Source organism: Protopterus annectens, chromosome 2.part0 (assembly GCF_019279795.1).
Source record: "Protopterus annectens isolate FY-2018-M chromosome 2.part0, PAN1.0, whole genome shotgun sequence".
Classification (NCBI taxonomy): domain Eukaryota; kingdom Metazoa; phylum Chordata; order Ceratodontiformes; family Protopteridae; genus Protopterus; species Protopterus annectens.
In genome coordinates, this window is record NC_056728.1 from 1,427,132,211 (window position 1) to 1,427,148,439 (window position 16,229).

Below are 16,229 nucleotides of genomic sequence, written 5' to 3' on the forward strand. Positions count from 1 at the left end.
CTAGCTTACTATGCTAATTGGTTCTGATGAAATCTGCCTTAGTGTGGATGAAAGCGCTCAACCTGTGTAACCTGTGTGGTTTATGTTCGTTGCAATAAACCTGTGTTTTTCGGACTTTGGTGTGGATTCGTACAACTGATTCTGACCTTGGTAGTCACTTTTTGAGGTTCTGTTCGAGCTACTGTGATCTGGGTGGCTGTTTTTTGTTGGTTGTCACACTAACTTCAGTTCAACAGTTACTTATAAAGTATGTTTCCTTTAGTGTGAAATGATACTTCCTGACATCTCCACATACCCTCCCTGAGTAGACCCTAGTTTCCCCTCCTTATAGTTTTTCTGTTGTTGCTGGTCTTCCACAGTCCACCAAACTTATTCTTTTTATATTCTTCATGTATTTAAAGGTGACTGCTATGCAACCCCACCCCCAACCCACATGCCCTAAACAATAACTATTGACTGTCTCTGAATTGGCTATTAGTGATTCCATAGTTTTTTTTTATATCCCAGACCCCTTGTATATGCTTAGAACATCCCAAAGAGATATAAGGATGCTTGAAGCAAAGTCTGAGGTTTGATTCAACAGAAAAGGCTCTTTATTATATGTTTTCATGTCAGAAACTTCAGCATACCAGTTTATCCACTGCCATTGTAAATCAGTAAGAGTTAAGCAGAAAATTGCCTAACTCATATTCTGTCACTGCAATTATCACTTTGTGGCTATAAAGAAAGTAGGTAATACTCAAAGGGTAAAACTCTGAGGTATTTAAAGAAGTTGCACAATTCCAAGGAATTAAACACCCCAAAACAGTTTTCCCATTTGTATTATTTCTAGTAGCAGTGAACAGTAATAGCCCAAATCATATTCCTGGTGCTATTAATGTGTATCGCAACATCAATCTAACTTTATGTTTTGGATTCACTAATACCTACACTAAGTGTACACCGTTCTGAGTGAACAGACAATACACACATAACTCACACTTTCTTCCTCCTAATTTGACTTTTCCTACTGATATTCTTGCAGCTTTAAATATTGACAGGGATTCACAAAAGTTACAGCGTGTAGACTTCATGTACACTTAGTGTAATCTCTCTGAGTGACTGGAAAGCACAAAAATGTGATAAGATTGTTCTTGAATACATATCATGTATTTAATGCACGGTATTGTCATATTATCCTTACATATATATGTCCTGTGTGTACACGTGTGGGTGTATGTATGTGTGTATGTGTGTGTGTTTATATATATATATAAACGTCTATAGTAATATTTGGCTACCATCACTTCATTGACTGTACATTACTGAAGCAATTTTTTAAGTGAACACTGAAACTCAGCTAAATGTGTATAAATTAAGGAAGTGTGTGTGTGTGTGTGTGTGTGTGTGTGTGTGTGTGTGTGTGTGTGTGTGTGTGTGTGTGTGTGTGTGTGTGTGTGTGTGCTGATAATCAAATGTATTGTAGTATTAATGTGCTGAGTATGAAGCCAGGATTGCTGCAACGCAGACGTGCACTATTTTCTTCTAAGTAATGTGCTCTATGGTAAATGAACCCAGAATGATAACACTGTGAAGAAAGCTAATACCATTTAATATGTAAGCTTTGGAGCAGAGGAGGAAAATAAGGTTTGACTGAGATTTGGATATCACACTGCAGTAAACAGGGTAGATGGGAATACCTTTCTCACTTCAAAGCTGACACTTTTTTTGAAATGTCACAACTTGAAGATAGCCAGATGTGAAATGAAGGATGCAAAATAAAGAAGAAACATCAGGATTTCTTTTTATTCATAGAAAGTGGTACAAAAATAAGGAATACATTCTTCTAAATAGTTACTCAGCTGTAAGACTCAAACAGACTTAGTAGGAAAAACATGGGGAAGGGTAGAATAGGGAAGGAATATATTAACCATAATAAAATACAGATTCCATTAAGGCAGATGAGATCAGCATGGCTGACCTAACCACGCAACCATTTCTGACCTTCTCTGTTTATGATTTTGCTTGCCAGTATAATGCAGTTGATAAAATAAACATGATTTAAAATGTATATGTACTTATCTCTACAAATTGCTGTGTTTTCTTCAGGGTGATTGGAAAATGGATGGAAACACACTTGTTGCCACATTCACCAGAAAAGACAATGGCAAAATACTTATTACACGGAGGGAAATTGTTGATGGGGAAATGGTGCAAGTAAGTAACTTTTGTTCCAGAATGGTTTACTATACAGCCACGTTTATTTCTCAGCTTGTTTCATTTCTGCAGCCAGTGCAATCAATAAGTTAGTAAACTATTCTAATTAATTCTAATCTAATTTAATTTCAGTAGACTGTAAATCAAGATAATAACACGTGGAATGTTTTAAACTGCTGGTTTACAGACATAATGAGATGGACTGTAATGTTTTATATTCTTTGTTTTTTCACAGAAGTGTTGGATTTGTTGCAGAAGAACTAGAATAGTGTTTCACAATGACTAAGAGTTTTATTTAACATGCTGCTTCTTCTTGGCTTACTGAAGAATGTCGTTTGCTTGAACGAACATTTGGTACTAAATGTAAAAAAAAAAAAAGTGCCGCTACATACTACATGCAGTTTATTTCTGGGTTGTTTTGGGTGCATCTGTCAGACCTGCACATTTTTGTCATGTTAAGGCATTTTGTGTCTATAATCCTGTAATACAACCTGTCTTTATCAATTGACTAGAACTGTCAAGTTTTTTTGACTCACAGTATGACAAGTAACATTAAACCTCACAGCAAGATATTCTGTGGTTCAGTACTCAGCGAGGTGTCTTCTGTGTAGATTCTGCATGCCCCCCCCCCCCGTTCATGTACATGTTCTTTAGGTGCTAAGGATTTCTCCTACTTCCCAAAGACATAGTAGATGAGTTGGTGCTCTCCAAATTGCCTATAGATGTGCATGTAATTGAGTGAGTGAGTGAGTGAGTGAGTGAGTGAGTGAGTGAGTGAGTGAGTGAGTGAGTGAGTGAGTGAGTGAGTGAGTGAGTGGGTGAGTGAGTGAGTGAGTGAGTGAGTGAGTGAGTGAGTGAGTGAGTGAGTGAGTGAGTGAGTGAGTGAGTGAGTGGTGAGTGAGTGAGTGAGTGAGTGAGTGAGTGAGTGAGTGAGTGAGTGAAAATGTGTGCCTTGCAATAGACTGGTGCTATGTTCAAAATGAGTTTCAGTGCCTTGTGCACACTGGCTGCTAGTATAGGCTCTAACATCTCAGCATTAAATATTAACCTTGGCTCATTCTACCCCCTTCCAATTTTCATCAAGCCATTATCCCCTACCAGTCTTTTTAATTCTGCTGCAGCTTTCAGCTTTGATTGATGATGTGGAAGAACAGAAAAGAACTGGGGAGCTTATATACTATCCTGCATAGGATTAGGAAATGTCTAAATGCTACTACAACTCTCCCTCACTAGTTGCAAGTGAGGTGCAATACCTAGAATGCTGAGCCTCATGCAGGTGCACACTTCTGTCCACTGGCTGTGCTCATATGAGCTGGAATGCATCCACATATTATCAGACTTATACTACTGATTCTCAGAGGTTGTGGATGTGCAATTCTAGGCCTTGGTCTCAAGGACACTCCCAGGATGGGACAAAACCAATATCTGTCACTATCAGGAGGGAATCCGGCATCAGCCACTCACTTCCTCCTCTACCCAGTCAGCCCCTCCAGTGCTTGTGCTGCTAACTGACCCAACACATCTGAGTTAAAGTCAGACAATGATCCCTCTGTGCCAAAACACCTGTTTCTGACCGTTGTCCTTTTGTATATTCTTAATTCTTTTTTTACTGTACCTTTTCCACTCCCCCATCAACTTTCAGCTCCATCTTGAATAAATGGGCATTTTGTTTCCCCCTTCTACTAGTACCTGACACAGTGAGGGAAAAATTATTCTTGTTTACTGCTGTGGATAGGATGCTTAATGCTAACCCCTTGTTTTTCACTAGTAATAAGGCATGTTGCTAGAGTAGATGCTTACATTACTGGATCCAGTGATGTGGTTATGCACGCATGCCCACACACACACACACACACACACACACACACACACACACACACACACACACACACACACACACACACACACACACGCACACACCAGTAACAGCAGTAGTGTTACATGCTGGCTAGGAATTGTGCCTGTCCTTTCTCTGTCTTTTTTCAGTGCTGTTGTTCCACCCAGTATACGCCATGTGGTGGCACACAATGAAACAGATGGTCTATCCCCACCAGAAGACAGGGAAGCCAACCTATTTCAGGTCAGTCCCCTTCCCTCCAGCCAACTGCTCCTGTGCTCTGTCTTTAGAATTGCCAAAATGATGAGAGGTACTGTGTGGGCTAGCATACAAAGAAAGACTTATAAATGCTGGCATTTATACACAGAAACATGGAAGACACAGAAAATACAGTTCATACTGTATTACTAGGCGTAAGTGGAGTGGACTTGGAAAGGAAGGATACAAGAGAGAGAATAGGACAAGAACAGCAGGCAGAAAGGAGATAGTTTACTAAATGTGGTAACATTTTTTTGTTGTAACCAAAAGTATTCCCTGACCATAATACAGAGCCTCAAAAACACTAATTCAGACATCAGTAAAATGAATGTCTTTCTCTCTACAAAATACATAATTCTCAGTGCCATCATGGAGTGGAATTATATGTACACCTCCTAATAAAACTTTCTCCAATTTCACTACATCTTGGAAGGAAAAGACCTTCTTTCCAGTTAATATACTCTCAGCATAAACAGGCAGGTTAATCATGAAACACCTTTTTCTGTTGTGAATGTTTCCTGATGCAAGACTTTGAATTTTGCTTTGAATACTGATATGACTACTTGGTTCATATCTTAGTCAAAATAATATTTTACAGAGAAGTTGGTGGTACAGGGCTATAAAATGCACTGCTAATATAGGTCACTGGAAAGGGTTCAAGGATGCATAGTGCATATAGTAAAAGAAATGGGCCTGGAGTCAGAAACTGGCAGCTACAAAGTGCATAGCCATAGCACTTGGGATGGTGTAGTACATCCTAACACTTCATCTTAATTTCTGCATGTCCATACATATTTATGTAGCCACTGCTAAAGTTTTTTTTTAATCAAATTAAAATACAGACTTTTCAACCTTTATTTTTTGAAAGCTATGATTTAAGATCTGGTTTAAAAATCAGAATAGTTAATTTCAGCTTAATAAACTGAGATATTGAAAAGTGCACTGGAGTTCAACAAAGGTAATTTAATCCATTCCCTAGGTATCTTTTTTGTTGCTTTTGTATCAGCCACGTATGGTCTGCCCTAGCCCTCTGGCATGCTATTCATACTAATGTGCATCATTATTTCTGCTTTGGTCACCTGTGCCTTGTAGGATTGCATTATAATATATTATATATAATATAAAATAAAAACATGAGTTCATAGGTCTTTAAAAATCTAAACTTACCTGCTATCTCAAATTAATGAAGAGGTGATAATGTATCTACTCAAAAGATCGAGATCTTCCCATGTGACAATTATGTTTCCAACAGCTTCTAATAACATACATCCATTCAAGACTTGGAACATCAGTGTCACAAATACTAATTCTACCATTATTTTAGCAGGCCAGCTACAACAAGCTTCTAGTATATATTCATTTACTGAGTTGGTTAAAATTATTTACATTTATTATTTACATTTTTGATGTATTAGCAAAATGAAAATTGTCTTCGGATTAAAAGACAACTCCATCCAATTGTCAATGTTTCTTCTTATGACATTTAATCCAACCCTAAGGGAGCTTAAAAAAACATACAAAGAAAACACAATCTAGCTATTGTTCCCTTTGTTTCCTGCCTGCACCTGATTCTGCATTCTTCTTCTTCTTTGCCTTCTGACTTTCTTTGAGCTCTTGAATCATTGCCTTCCTGCATAGGCCACAGCATTACCAGATCACATTGATCATCTTTTGCTGAGATAAGTCAATAAGTAAGAAAGGGTTAATGACATCTAAGGCATCTGTAGATTCAAGAAAGTAAAGTAAGTATACCACTGATTCCATTTACAATAATCTAACTAAAGGGCCAAGGCAAATGTCTTGAAAGCATGTGTGAACTGAACTATGAGTCTTTTACGTGTGGTACCAGTCACTGATTACCACATTGCCTCATGCCTCACTTAGGAACTATGGCCTGGAACTACAGTTCTGAGGTTCAACAAAATCAATTACATATTCTTAACATTTAAAAGTGATTTAAATGTTGTTTCAAAAATAGTCACTAACAAAATTCATAAATAGTCACTAAAAAAGATAACCTAACTCTTGCCAGAGACAAACAAAAGAAGCAACAATCACAGTACTACCACTATAAATGAGTGAAAAGGCAGGACCACAAGTAATGTCTTCCACCTCTGATGTAATGTTATGTGGATACTATATGGATTTTAAGATGGAGAATCCTTGGCTAAAAAATTATATAATGTCACTATGGCAGCCAATATCAGGTCATTTTGAGGTATAACGAATCAGAAAAAGTCAAGCCAGTTAAAGTGCTGTGTAGATTATCAAAATGTACTTTTTTTACTTTCCGTTTTTTTAATGTGATTGTCCTTTAAGTTACTTGATGATTTACAATGAAATGTTAAGTCTGACAGAATTTAGAAACGAGGCGTTTTCTTAAGTGCCTGAGAGATTTAAAATTAGAAGTTATGTACTCACCATAACGTTCCATCTGAGTAGGTGACTTCATTCGGATGCAACCTGTGGGTATCGGATCCGACCTCGGATCCGAGCCGGCATTTCAAAAGCTTAGGCTCTGAGCTCCTAGCTCCTCCCTCTTACCCATAACCCCTTGCCAAGCCCTAACTGACCTCAGATTGAGTTTGCCTCAAATACTGACTACAGTACACCAAAAAAGCATAAATACTCGCTCTATAAAGGTCAGGGGGATGGAGGGGGGGATGGTTGCATCCGAATGAAGTCACCTACTCAGATGGAACGTTATGGTGAGTACATAACTTCTAAATCTGAAGTAGGCAGACTTCATTCGTCTGCAACCTGTGGGACAGAGTCCCCAGCTACCTGAATCTTGGGCGGCCGTCATGGAAGGATGTTTCGGAGCACCGCTGAGCCCAAGGATGCTCTTCCCCTGGAAACAACTTCCACCTTATAATGAGAAATAAAAGTATGAGGCGAGGCCCAAGTAGCTGCCGCGCAGATATCATCCAATGAAACATGGGACTTGAAGGCGGCTGACGTGGAAACTGCCCTAGTAGAATGAGCCGTAACCCTCTGAGGAGCAGGTCTACCTGAAGTGTCATAAGCCTGCAGAATACAATTAGCGATCCATTTAGATAGTGTGACTTTAGACACTGCTTTACCCAGAGCAAATTTAGCAAAGGAGATGAACAGCTGATCTGATTTCCTGTGACCAGCTGTTCTGTGAATATAAAAACGTAATTGTCTATGAACATCCAAGGAATGCAATTTGTATTCTCCTTTGTTTGAGTACTTGGGAAAAAACACAGGTAAATTGATTGATTGGTTAATATTAGATTCAGAAGAGACCTTCGGAAGAAAAGATGGATTGGTCCTGAGGCACACCCTATCAGGGAAGAAAGAAAGGTAAGGCGGCTTGACGCATAGAGCCTGAAGCTCAGACACTCTTCTGGCTGAAGTGATAGCTACCAAGAAGGCAGTTTTCCAGGAAAGGTACTTTAGATCTGTAGAAGCTGCAGGCTCGAAAGGAGGAGCAGTAAGGGCTTGCAGTACTAACGACAAGTCCCAAGGTGGTACAATCTCCTTGACTGGAGGCCTCAACAAAAAAATCCCTTTGAGAAAGGTTTTGCATAATTTCGCCGTCATGAGGGGAGCTGCCTCATGACCAATGTGATAATGCGAGATAGCTGCCAATTGTACCTTAATCGTGGAAGAACTTGCCCCTTGATGAAAGAGGTCTGTTAAAAAATCCAGCACCGCTGACATAGGTGCTGAGAAGGGATCCAAGGTTCTCTGAACCGCCCAAATAGAGAATCTCTTCCATTTACTCCGATAAACCTGCCTGGTGGAAGGTTTATGAGCTGCCACTAAGATGGCCTTGACCGGTGATGAGATACTGGGAGTCCTAATCAAGGATGGAACTGGAGCAGCCAAGCTGTCAATTTCAGGGTGCGCAGATTGGGAACCGCAATTCCCAGAGGGTGGGAGATGAGATCCGGAATCGGATCCAGAATCCAGGGTGGATTGATTTTGTGAGACCATACGAAGGGAAACCAGGGTTGACGAGGCCAGAACGGGGCAATGAGAATCATTCTGCTCCCCAAACTGTTGGCTTTCTGCAGAAGCCTCTGCATCAGAGGTAGTGGAGGGTAGGCATAAAGGAGACCGGGAGGCCAAGCATGCACCAGAGCGTCTCTCGGGAATTCCCCTGGTGGGGGAAGCAGAGCGAAGAAATTGTCGCATTTGGCGTTTGAGGGAGAGGCAAAAAGATCGCAACAGGGTTGCCCCCAAATGGCAAAAATCTTCTTCGCTACCTGAGGATTGAGAGACCACTCGTGAGGAGAAAGAATGGTGCGACTGAGCTTGTCCGCAAGGATGTTGGATTTTCCCGGAATGTGCATTGCTACCAGAAAGCGTTTGGTGGAAATTGCCCATTCCCAGACTCTCATGGCCTCTCGACAAAGGGGGTAAGATCTGGTTCCTCCCTGTTTGTTGATGTACCAGACTACAGACATGTTGTCTGTCTGGATCGCAATAGTCCCTGAAGGGAGAACGTGGTGAAGTGCTTGCAACGCTAGGAGCACCGCCCTCATTTCCAGGACATTTATATGCAACGACGTCTCTGTGGGGTTCCACGTGCCTTGGACAATCTTTCCCGCAGAATGCCCCCCCCCCCACCCGAGGCAAGAAGCGTCCGTGGTCACTGTGGCTCGGGGAAATGCAGCACAAAAAGGTCTCCCTGTCAGGGGCTCCAGAGAAAGAAGCCACCAAAGAAGGGAATCCCTGCACACTTTGCTGACCGCTATCGGGGTGTTGAGAGAGGAGCAAAGAGGGGACCACTGAACCTGAAGGGTCCATTGAAGAACCCGCATGCATAAGCGAGCATGAATGAGAAGCGGGATAGCTGCCGCCATAGAACCTAGGGCCCTCAGGACCGAAGCTGCAGTTGGAGATGGTTGCAGGACCGCTGCTACATTACACTTCAGATTGGCAATTCTGTCTGGAGTGAGGAAGGCTCGCATTGACCTGGTGTTTAGCCTTCCTCCTATGAAATCTATAGCTTGTGTGGGGTGTAGTAGAGATTTCTCCCAATTGACAGTGATGCCCAGCCTTGGGGCTAGTTGAAGAAAGTAGTCCCTGGCTGAGCACAGAAGATGCCTTGATGATGCCGTCAGGAGCCAGTCGTCCAGGTACGGGAAGACCTGTAATCCCTGGAGCCTCAGGTGGGCCGCTACCACCGCTAGAACTTTGGTGAACACCCTGGGGGCTGAGGTGAGACCAAAGAGGAGGACCCTGAACTGATAATGACTGGCTCCCAGCCGGAAGCGAAGAAACCCCCTGGACCGTCTGTCCATACGAATGTGGTAGTACGCGTCCTTGAGGTCGATGGAGCACATCCAGTCGTTCTCCCTCAAGAGGGGGAGTATAGATTGAAGGGTGACCATCCGGAACTTTTGCTTGGTTACTGACAGGTTCAGCTGGGGAAGGTCTAAGATTGGTCTTAAGTCCCCCGTTTTCTTTGGCACCAAAAAGAACCTGGAGTAAAGCCCAGACCCGGTTTGATCTGGGGGGACGCACTGGATAGCTCTTTTTTCTAGAAGCTGTCCGATTTCGACAGCTGCTGCCTCCCTTTGGTCGGGTGGAACATCTGGGAGGCTGCGAGATCTGGGAATTTTGTAAAAGGGGATTGTATAATCTCTGGATATCACGCGAAGCACCCAACGGTCTGATGTGATGGACTCCCAAGAATTTAGGTGCCTCGAGAAACACCCCCCGACTGCCTCCAGAGACGGACAGCCGGGCAACCCTTCAGGGCTGCTGTGAGGGTCTCTCAGAGAAAGGTTCTCTGGACCCAAAGTTTCTAGGAGCCCCCCTGCCTCTAGGACGGCAACCTCCCTGTCCTCCTCTGCCACGGGAGGACTGGTTATCCGGAGCAGGTTGGGACTGCTGCAATTTCCGGAACCACATCTTCTTCTGTCCCTTTTGGTTCTTCAAGAAGGACCTCTGGGGAGCCGAGAAGCGGACTCCGACGGCAGACAGCGTCTTCCCGTCCTTTTTGCTCTGGACCAATGTTTCGCGAACAGTCTTGCCAAACAAGGCAGAACCATCAAAGGGGGCATTCGCGAAAGTCGCCTTGAAGGGCTCTGCGAAATCACAGTGGCGGAGCCAGGCCTGCCGCCTCATGACTAGGCCTGCTCTGCTGGCTCTAGCGGCTCCCTCAGTAGCATGAGAAAGTAGCCGCATAGATGTGTTAGATACCGATCTAAGAGTGGCCATTCGGGTGGAGTATACCTGCTTATCCTCAGCCGACATGGACTCTGGGGGAGATGCAGCGTATTCTTTAATCAGATCCCGCTGCATCCTGATGACATGTGCCATGTAGTTCAGCGCTCTCAAAGAGAAGGTTGCTGAACTGAAAACTCGCTTCCCAATGCGATCCATCGAGCGGGACTCCTTGCCCGGAGGATGCACAGAGGGACTCTCCTGGGCCAATTCCCTCTTCGTGGCTGCAGCCATCATCATGGCATCTACTGGGGGGCCCTTGCTCCAGTGAGTGCGGTCCGCCGGAGGGGAAAGAATGCGGTCAGGACGCTTGGGTACAGGCTCAACGGTGTCCGGATCCTTCCAAGCTCTGATGGATATAAGGTCCACCAGAGGATCAGCAGGAGGGGACACCCAAGAGGTAGATGGGCCCGCCTCGAATGCCTCCAAGAACACAGACTCGTCTGAGGAAGCCTTGGGGGAAGACCACCCCCCCCTGATCCTTAACATTTCCATAACGTCTCCAAATGAGACGTCTTCAGGGGGTGACCTTGGGGAGCCTTCCCCTTCATCCAAATCTGTGTCTTCGGTGACGGACTCGGGGGAGTCCATGTGCCTCCTTTTGCACTTACGCTTCCGAGGTACTTCATCGGGGGGGCTGTCCGATGAGTACTCTTCAGCAGTTGGATGTTCCAAGGGAACTACTTGGGACATCGAGGCGGGCTGTCCCTGGGACCGGCTGGTGGGAGCCTGGCCCAACTGCAAGGGAGTGCGGGATGGAGCCGTGGCAGGGACCGGGGGTCCGGACGTCCTCAACAGTGCCCTTTCCACTACGTCGAAGGCCGAGGGGGAGCCAGCTTCTCTAAACCCCGAGAGCCGACCCCCACTCGGATCCGACGCACGGATCGGAGTCGGGGCCGAAACCGTCGGATCCGAGAGACTGGTGTGCTCCGACCTGGAAGGAGCCGAAGACACACCAGCTCCCTCAGATCCGAGGCTCGGTCCTCGGCTCCAAGAGGTCGGGTCCGAAGTACCCGAAGCACTCAAGGGATGGGACGGATCTGAGGTGCGCTGACCTATCGGATCCGACCCACCCCCGGATCCAACTCTGCCCGGCGCCGACAGCTCCGAACCCGAAATATGGGTCGGAGAAGGAGCCAAAGGGGCGAAAAAAGGGGTCGAAGCCCCTCCCGGATGGGGGGGGCTAGGAGCACTCCCATTTGCATTTGGGCCTGGATGAATTTCCTCATCATCCGGTCTATATCAGCTTCACTCATTGAAAAAGTGGACCTGGTGGAGGCCACCGAAGCGGACCTAGAGAGCCGCCTCGGAGACCTCGCAGAAGGGCTAGCCTCCTCCTCCTCCTCGGGCCCAGGAGAGAACCGAGGGGAGTGGAGCCGAGGAGGAGGAAAGCTAGAAGGCACAGGGGAGGCCCGCTTAGATGGAGGAGCCGAACTGGAAGTCTCGGCTCTCCGTTTGTGGTGCCTCTCCCTGTGCCTCTCCTTCTTCTCTCTCTCCCTAGAAGGCTCTCTCTCCTCCGGCAACTTAGAGGGAGGTTGAATCCCAGCCGGAGGAGGAGAGCCCACAGCAACAGGTTGCTGAGTAGAAGGGGCAGAAGCCGAAGCGGTATCTGGAGGGAGAAGTCCCGCCAGCACCAGCTTCGACCTCCGCTCCCTCAAAGCCCGGGGGTTGAACCCTGCACAAATGGTACAACCAGATGACAGGTGTTCAACCCCAAGATGACGAGTGTGGCCATCCGCTGGGGACAGCTTATGGCCACACTCGGTACATTTAGAGAAAACAGCCTTATGGGCTTCAGACATCACAACCCTAAAGGCCTAACAAACACACACAAACAAACTACGCAAACACCCGTGAAAATTAAATAAAAGAGAGAGGAAAGCCTATACACACTCAAACACTAACAATATCAAATAAAAAAAATAGAGATTTTTAAAACTTTTTCTGTCAAAAAAGCTTATCTTTCACCAAACAAACGCCAGGAGCTCTAGAATCCGTCGCAACTTGAAAGTGGCAAACGAAATCTGAGGTCAGTTAGGGCTTGGCAAGGGGTTATGGGTAAGAGGGAGGAGCTAGGAGCTCGGAGCCTAAGCTTTTGAAATGCCGGCTCGGATCCCACAGGTTGCAGACGAATGAAGTCTGCCTACTTCAGATCTGTTTTTCACTGCCTTCTGCTGTCTATTGCTGCTGTACATCGCATGCTGCTATCTTTGCTGCTGTACATCGCATGCTGCTATCTTTGCTGCTGTACATCGCATGCTGCTATCTTTGCTGCTGTACATCACATGCTGCTATCTTTGCTGCTGTACATTGCATGCTGCTATCTTTGCTGCTGTACATCACATGCTGCTATCTTTGCTGCTGTACATCACATGCTGCTATCTTTGCTGCTGTACATCACATGCTGCTATCTTTGCTGCTGTACATCACATGCTGCTATCTTTGCTGCTGTACATTGCATGCTGCTATCTTTGCTGCTGTACATCGCATGCTGCTATCTTTGCTGCTGTACATCGCATGCTGCTATCTTTGCTGCTGTACATTGCATGCTGCTATCTTTGCTGCTGTACATCGCATGCTGCTATCTTTGCTGCTGTACATCGCATGCTGCTATCTTTGCTGCTGTACATCGCATGCTGCTATCTTTGCTGCTTTCCTTAGGAGACTGCAACCTGCCTGTTTGTGAGCTATTGCTGCTGTTTTCTCAGTGGATTCTGGAACTGTGGAACTGTGATATTACTAAATTGCAGTGTGCTGCCATAATAAACTGCTTTGGAAGGTAAATACTGGCTTGTTTCTTTAGTGATTTCTTATACTTCCTGTCTAAACCTTCTCTAATTGCTTGCCATTCTTTTTTGTTTTGACTGGGTATAGGTCCACTGAAACAGCAAAGTTTGCATGTGGCATTGTTTTGCTACTAGTAGTGATCTCTTGTGTCAATATATATGTAATAGAGTTGGAGTCCTGAATCATCTTTTGTTTACTGCAGAGATCTTGGATCCATCCTGCTATTCATTTTCCATACATAGTACGTGTAGTCCTTTAGGAGCTTCTGCCCAATAATGACATTTGAGGTATTAGTATTACAGCATCAAGTTTGGGCAATAACACTCGTCTTTTTATTTATTTCATTGCAGACTTATGAATATGATGGTGTCGTGTCAAAGAGATACTTCAAGTCAGCTTAAAGTTTCATTGCTGGCATGAACATCACAAGATCCCACTGTAATACGCAATGCAGCACAACAGGATGTTTTTCATATAATGATGCAATACGGACAAAAGTAACATCAAAAGTGCCTCTTGACAACCACCTACAAATACACACAATCAATTTAGAACTATGGATTAGGAATACTTGTTTTTATATATATATATATATATTTCCTTTTACATTTTTGAAACATTATTTTCTGTAAATGTCTGTGTTGCAGATAATTGTTTTATATTTGAAATGGCTTTAAAATAAAAGTGTTTTCTGTGATATTTTTGTAGTGTTTATTACTGTATACAGCTCTATACTCCTCAAAAGTTTATAAGCCACTCTCCAGGAACAACACAGAAATATAAAGCAGATACCAGTACAAATGCAGGGAATTTTAATAGGAGATGGCAGAAGGACTTTGAAGAACTCCTGAATGCAGTGTACATTCCCTCTTCTGAGAAGTTAGCCCTAGAAGCAGCTTGTAAGATTAGATCCATCGCAGTATATGGGAATACCATAGTGGTTAAGCTCTATAATGGCAGGGATAAGGGATTAAACAAATGTTAATAAATATGTCTGGAGAAGCAGAAGGAGCTTGCAGATCTTGGATCCCACAGTTAATATATTTTTTTCAGATTTAGTTATTTATTTATCCTTTTTTAAATGGGTTAATCCCACTAGACTGGTGGCCTATTTTCAGGGGAGACCTGAGGTGATATTTATACCACTAGGAGAAATTTGGCAATGGCTTCAAGGAACTTACCCCAACTCTTTACAATAGATGTCATGGGATCTTTTACATCCTGTTGAGCTACCACGAACTCAAGAAGATGGGTTAAACATTTCATCCGAAGGACAACATACTCAGGAGAGCAGCACACCCCCTATTCTGCAGCAAAAGTGAGTGTGCTATCTGTTGCTCCACTGACAGTGTTAGTTTCAAAGCTATTTCAAAGCTGCATGGAAGGTAGGGATAGTATTTTTGGAGTTTTAAACTGAGATTTTTATCCTCATTTTCAAAAAGGGAGACAGAAGAAGTTCTCCAATTGTAAAGGGATCACACCCCTGGAAAGCCTGGATAGGGTGCTGTGAAGGAGATTCTATATAATAGCTCATCCTTTAATTCAGTAGTAGCATTGCAGTTTCCACCACAGCCATGGAACAGTGGATCAACTCTTTGCCTTTTATGGGTATTGGAGGGGTTACTGGAATTTACCAAATATGCATTCATGTCTTTTGTAAATTGAGAGAAGACATATGACCAAGAGCCTTGAGATGTTCTGTGAGATAGGCTACAGCAGTATGGGGTGAAAGGGATGCTGTAGCATGGCAATCAGTCCCTGTATTTGTGGTGCAACAGGTGTGTCCTCATCCATGGTACCCTAGTCAAATGCATTCAAGGTGGGCATAGTACTCCACCAGGGGGGTGCTTTTGTCCCCCCTTCTGTTCATAATTTTCATGAACAGGATACTAAGGTATAGCTGAGGACCAGAGAGAGAATCCACTTTGTTGATATGAAGGCAGTATCTCTGTTATTCAAAGATAATATTGTCATCTTGGCCACAAGAGACTGTGATCTCCAGTATGCAGTGGAGGGGTCAACAGCTGAATGTGAAGCAGGTGAGATGAAAATCAACACTTCTAAATCAGAGGCCAAGGTTTTCTCCCAGAAAAGACTGCACTGGTGGAGGCAGTTACCTCAAGTTGAGGACTGTTAACTATCTTCGGACCTGGTTCATGGGAAGGGGTACAGGGGATTAGCTAATCAACCAATAGCACTACAGTTATTGTTTCAGATGATGGTGGTGAATCTAGAGCTCAATCCTGGGAAGAAGCTCTCAATTTAACAGTTTATGTCACCATCCTCACCTGATCATTAGTTGTGCATAGTGGTTGAAATAATAAGATCATGGTTACAAGTGGCATACATTATGTTCCTTTGTAGGGTTCCTAGTCTCAATCTTCATGACAGAGTGAAAAGCTGAGCAATCAAGGAGGATATTGGCGTAAAATAAGTAGAATGCTCACTCCAGATAAAAGAACAATGTTTATTCAAACAGTGCTTGTAAGCGCATTTGTCCCAAGTTACTCTTTATACTGGGACTTCATCAGACAAAACAGATAAAACAGATCACCCTCTATTATGCTTTGTGTGAATTTTGCCTGTGTTTTTATGTAGGAAAAACCGAGCATAAACTTAAAATCAGAATTGGGGAACACCTCAGAAACATTAGAGACCATTGCGAAGTTAATGCTTTAGCTAAACATATCACACAATACACAACACAAATTTAAATTTAAGTTTATAATGTTGGAAACCATTTGCTCCCCATTAAGAGGGGGCGCATGGCCACATCTACTAGAAAAAGCTGAATTAAGTGGGCAGACCCACGTAGATTCTACTCACTGGCCAGGTTTGAATGAGCTTATCTATTACCAGCTTTTTAAAAGTGAAGGCTTTGAATAGATACACATAAACAGTGTTTAAAAGCATGAACACATATCGATTATTGCTATATTGTTAGTTA

General features: G+C 43.8%; 1 protein-coding gene across 1 annotated transcript in view; it reads left to right on the forward strand.

Moving 5' to 3' along the window:
• The window catches only part of LOC122792846 (fatty acid-binding protein, intestinal-like), a 49,594-nt gene extending 34,175 nt beyond the window's left edge, over positions 1 to 15,419 (forward strand). Inside the window, exons 3-5 of the mRNA XM_044060406.1 lie at positions 2,089 to 2,196; positions 14,010 to 14,181; positions 15,244 to 15,419. Of these exons, the coding sequence (XP_043916341.1) occupies positions 2,089 to 2,196; positions 14,010 to 14,181; positions 15,244 to 15,419 (456 nt within the window). The remainder of the gene's footprint in view (positions 1 to 2,088; positions 2,197 to 14,009; positions 14,182 to 15,243) is intronic.
• Positions 15,420 to 16,229: the final 810 nt, after the last annotated feature.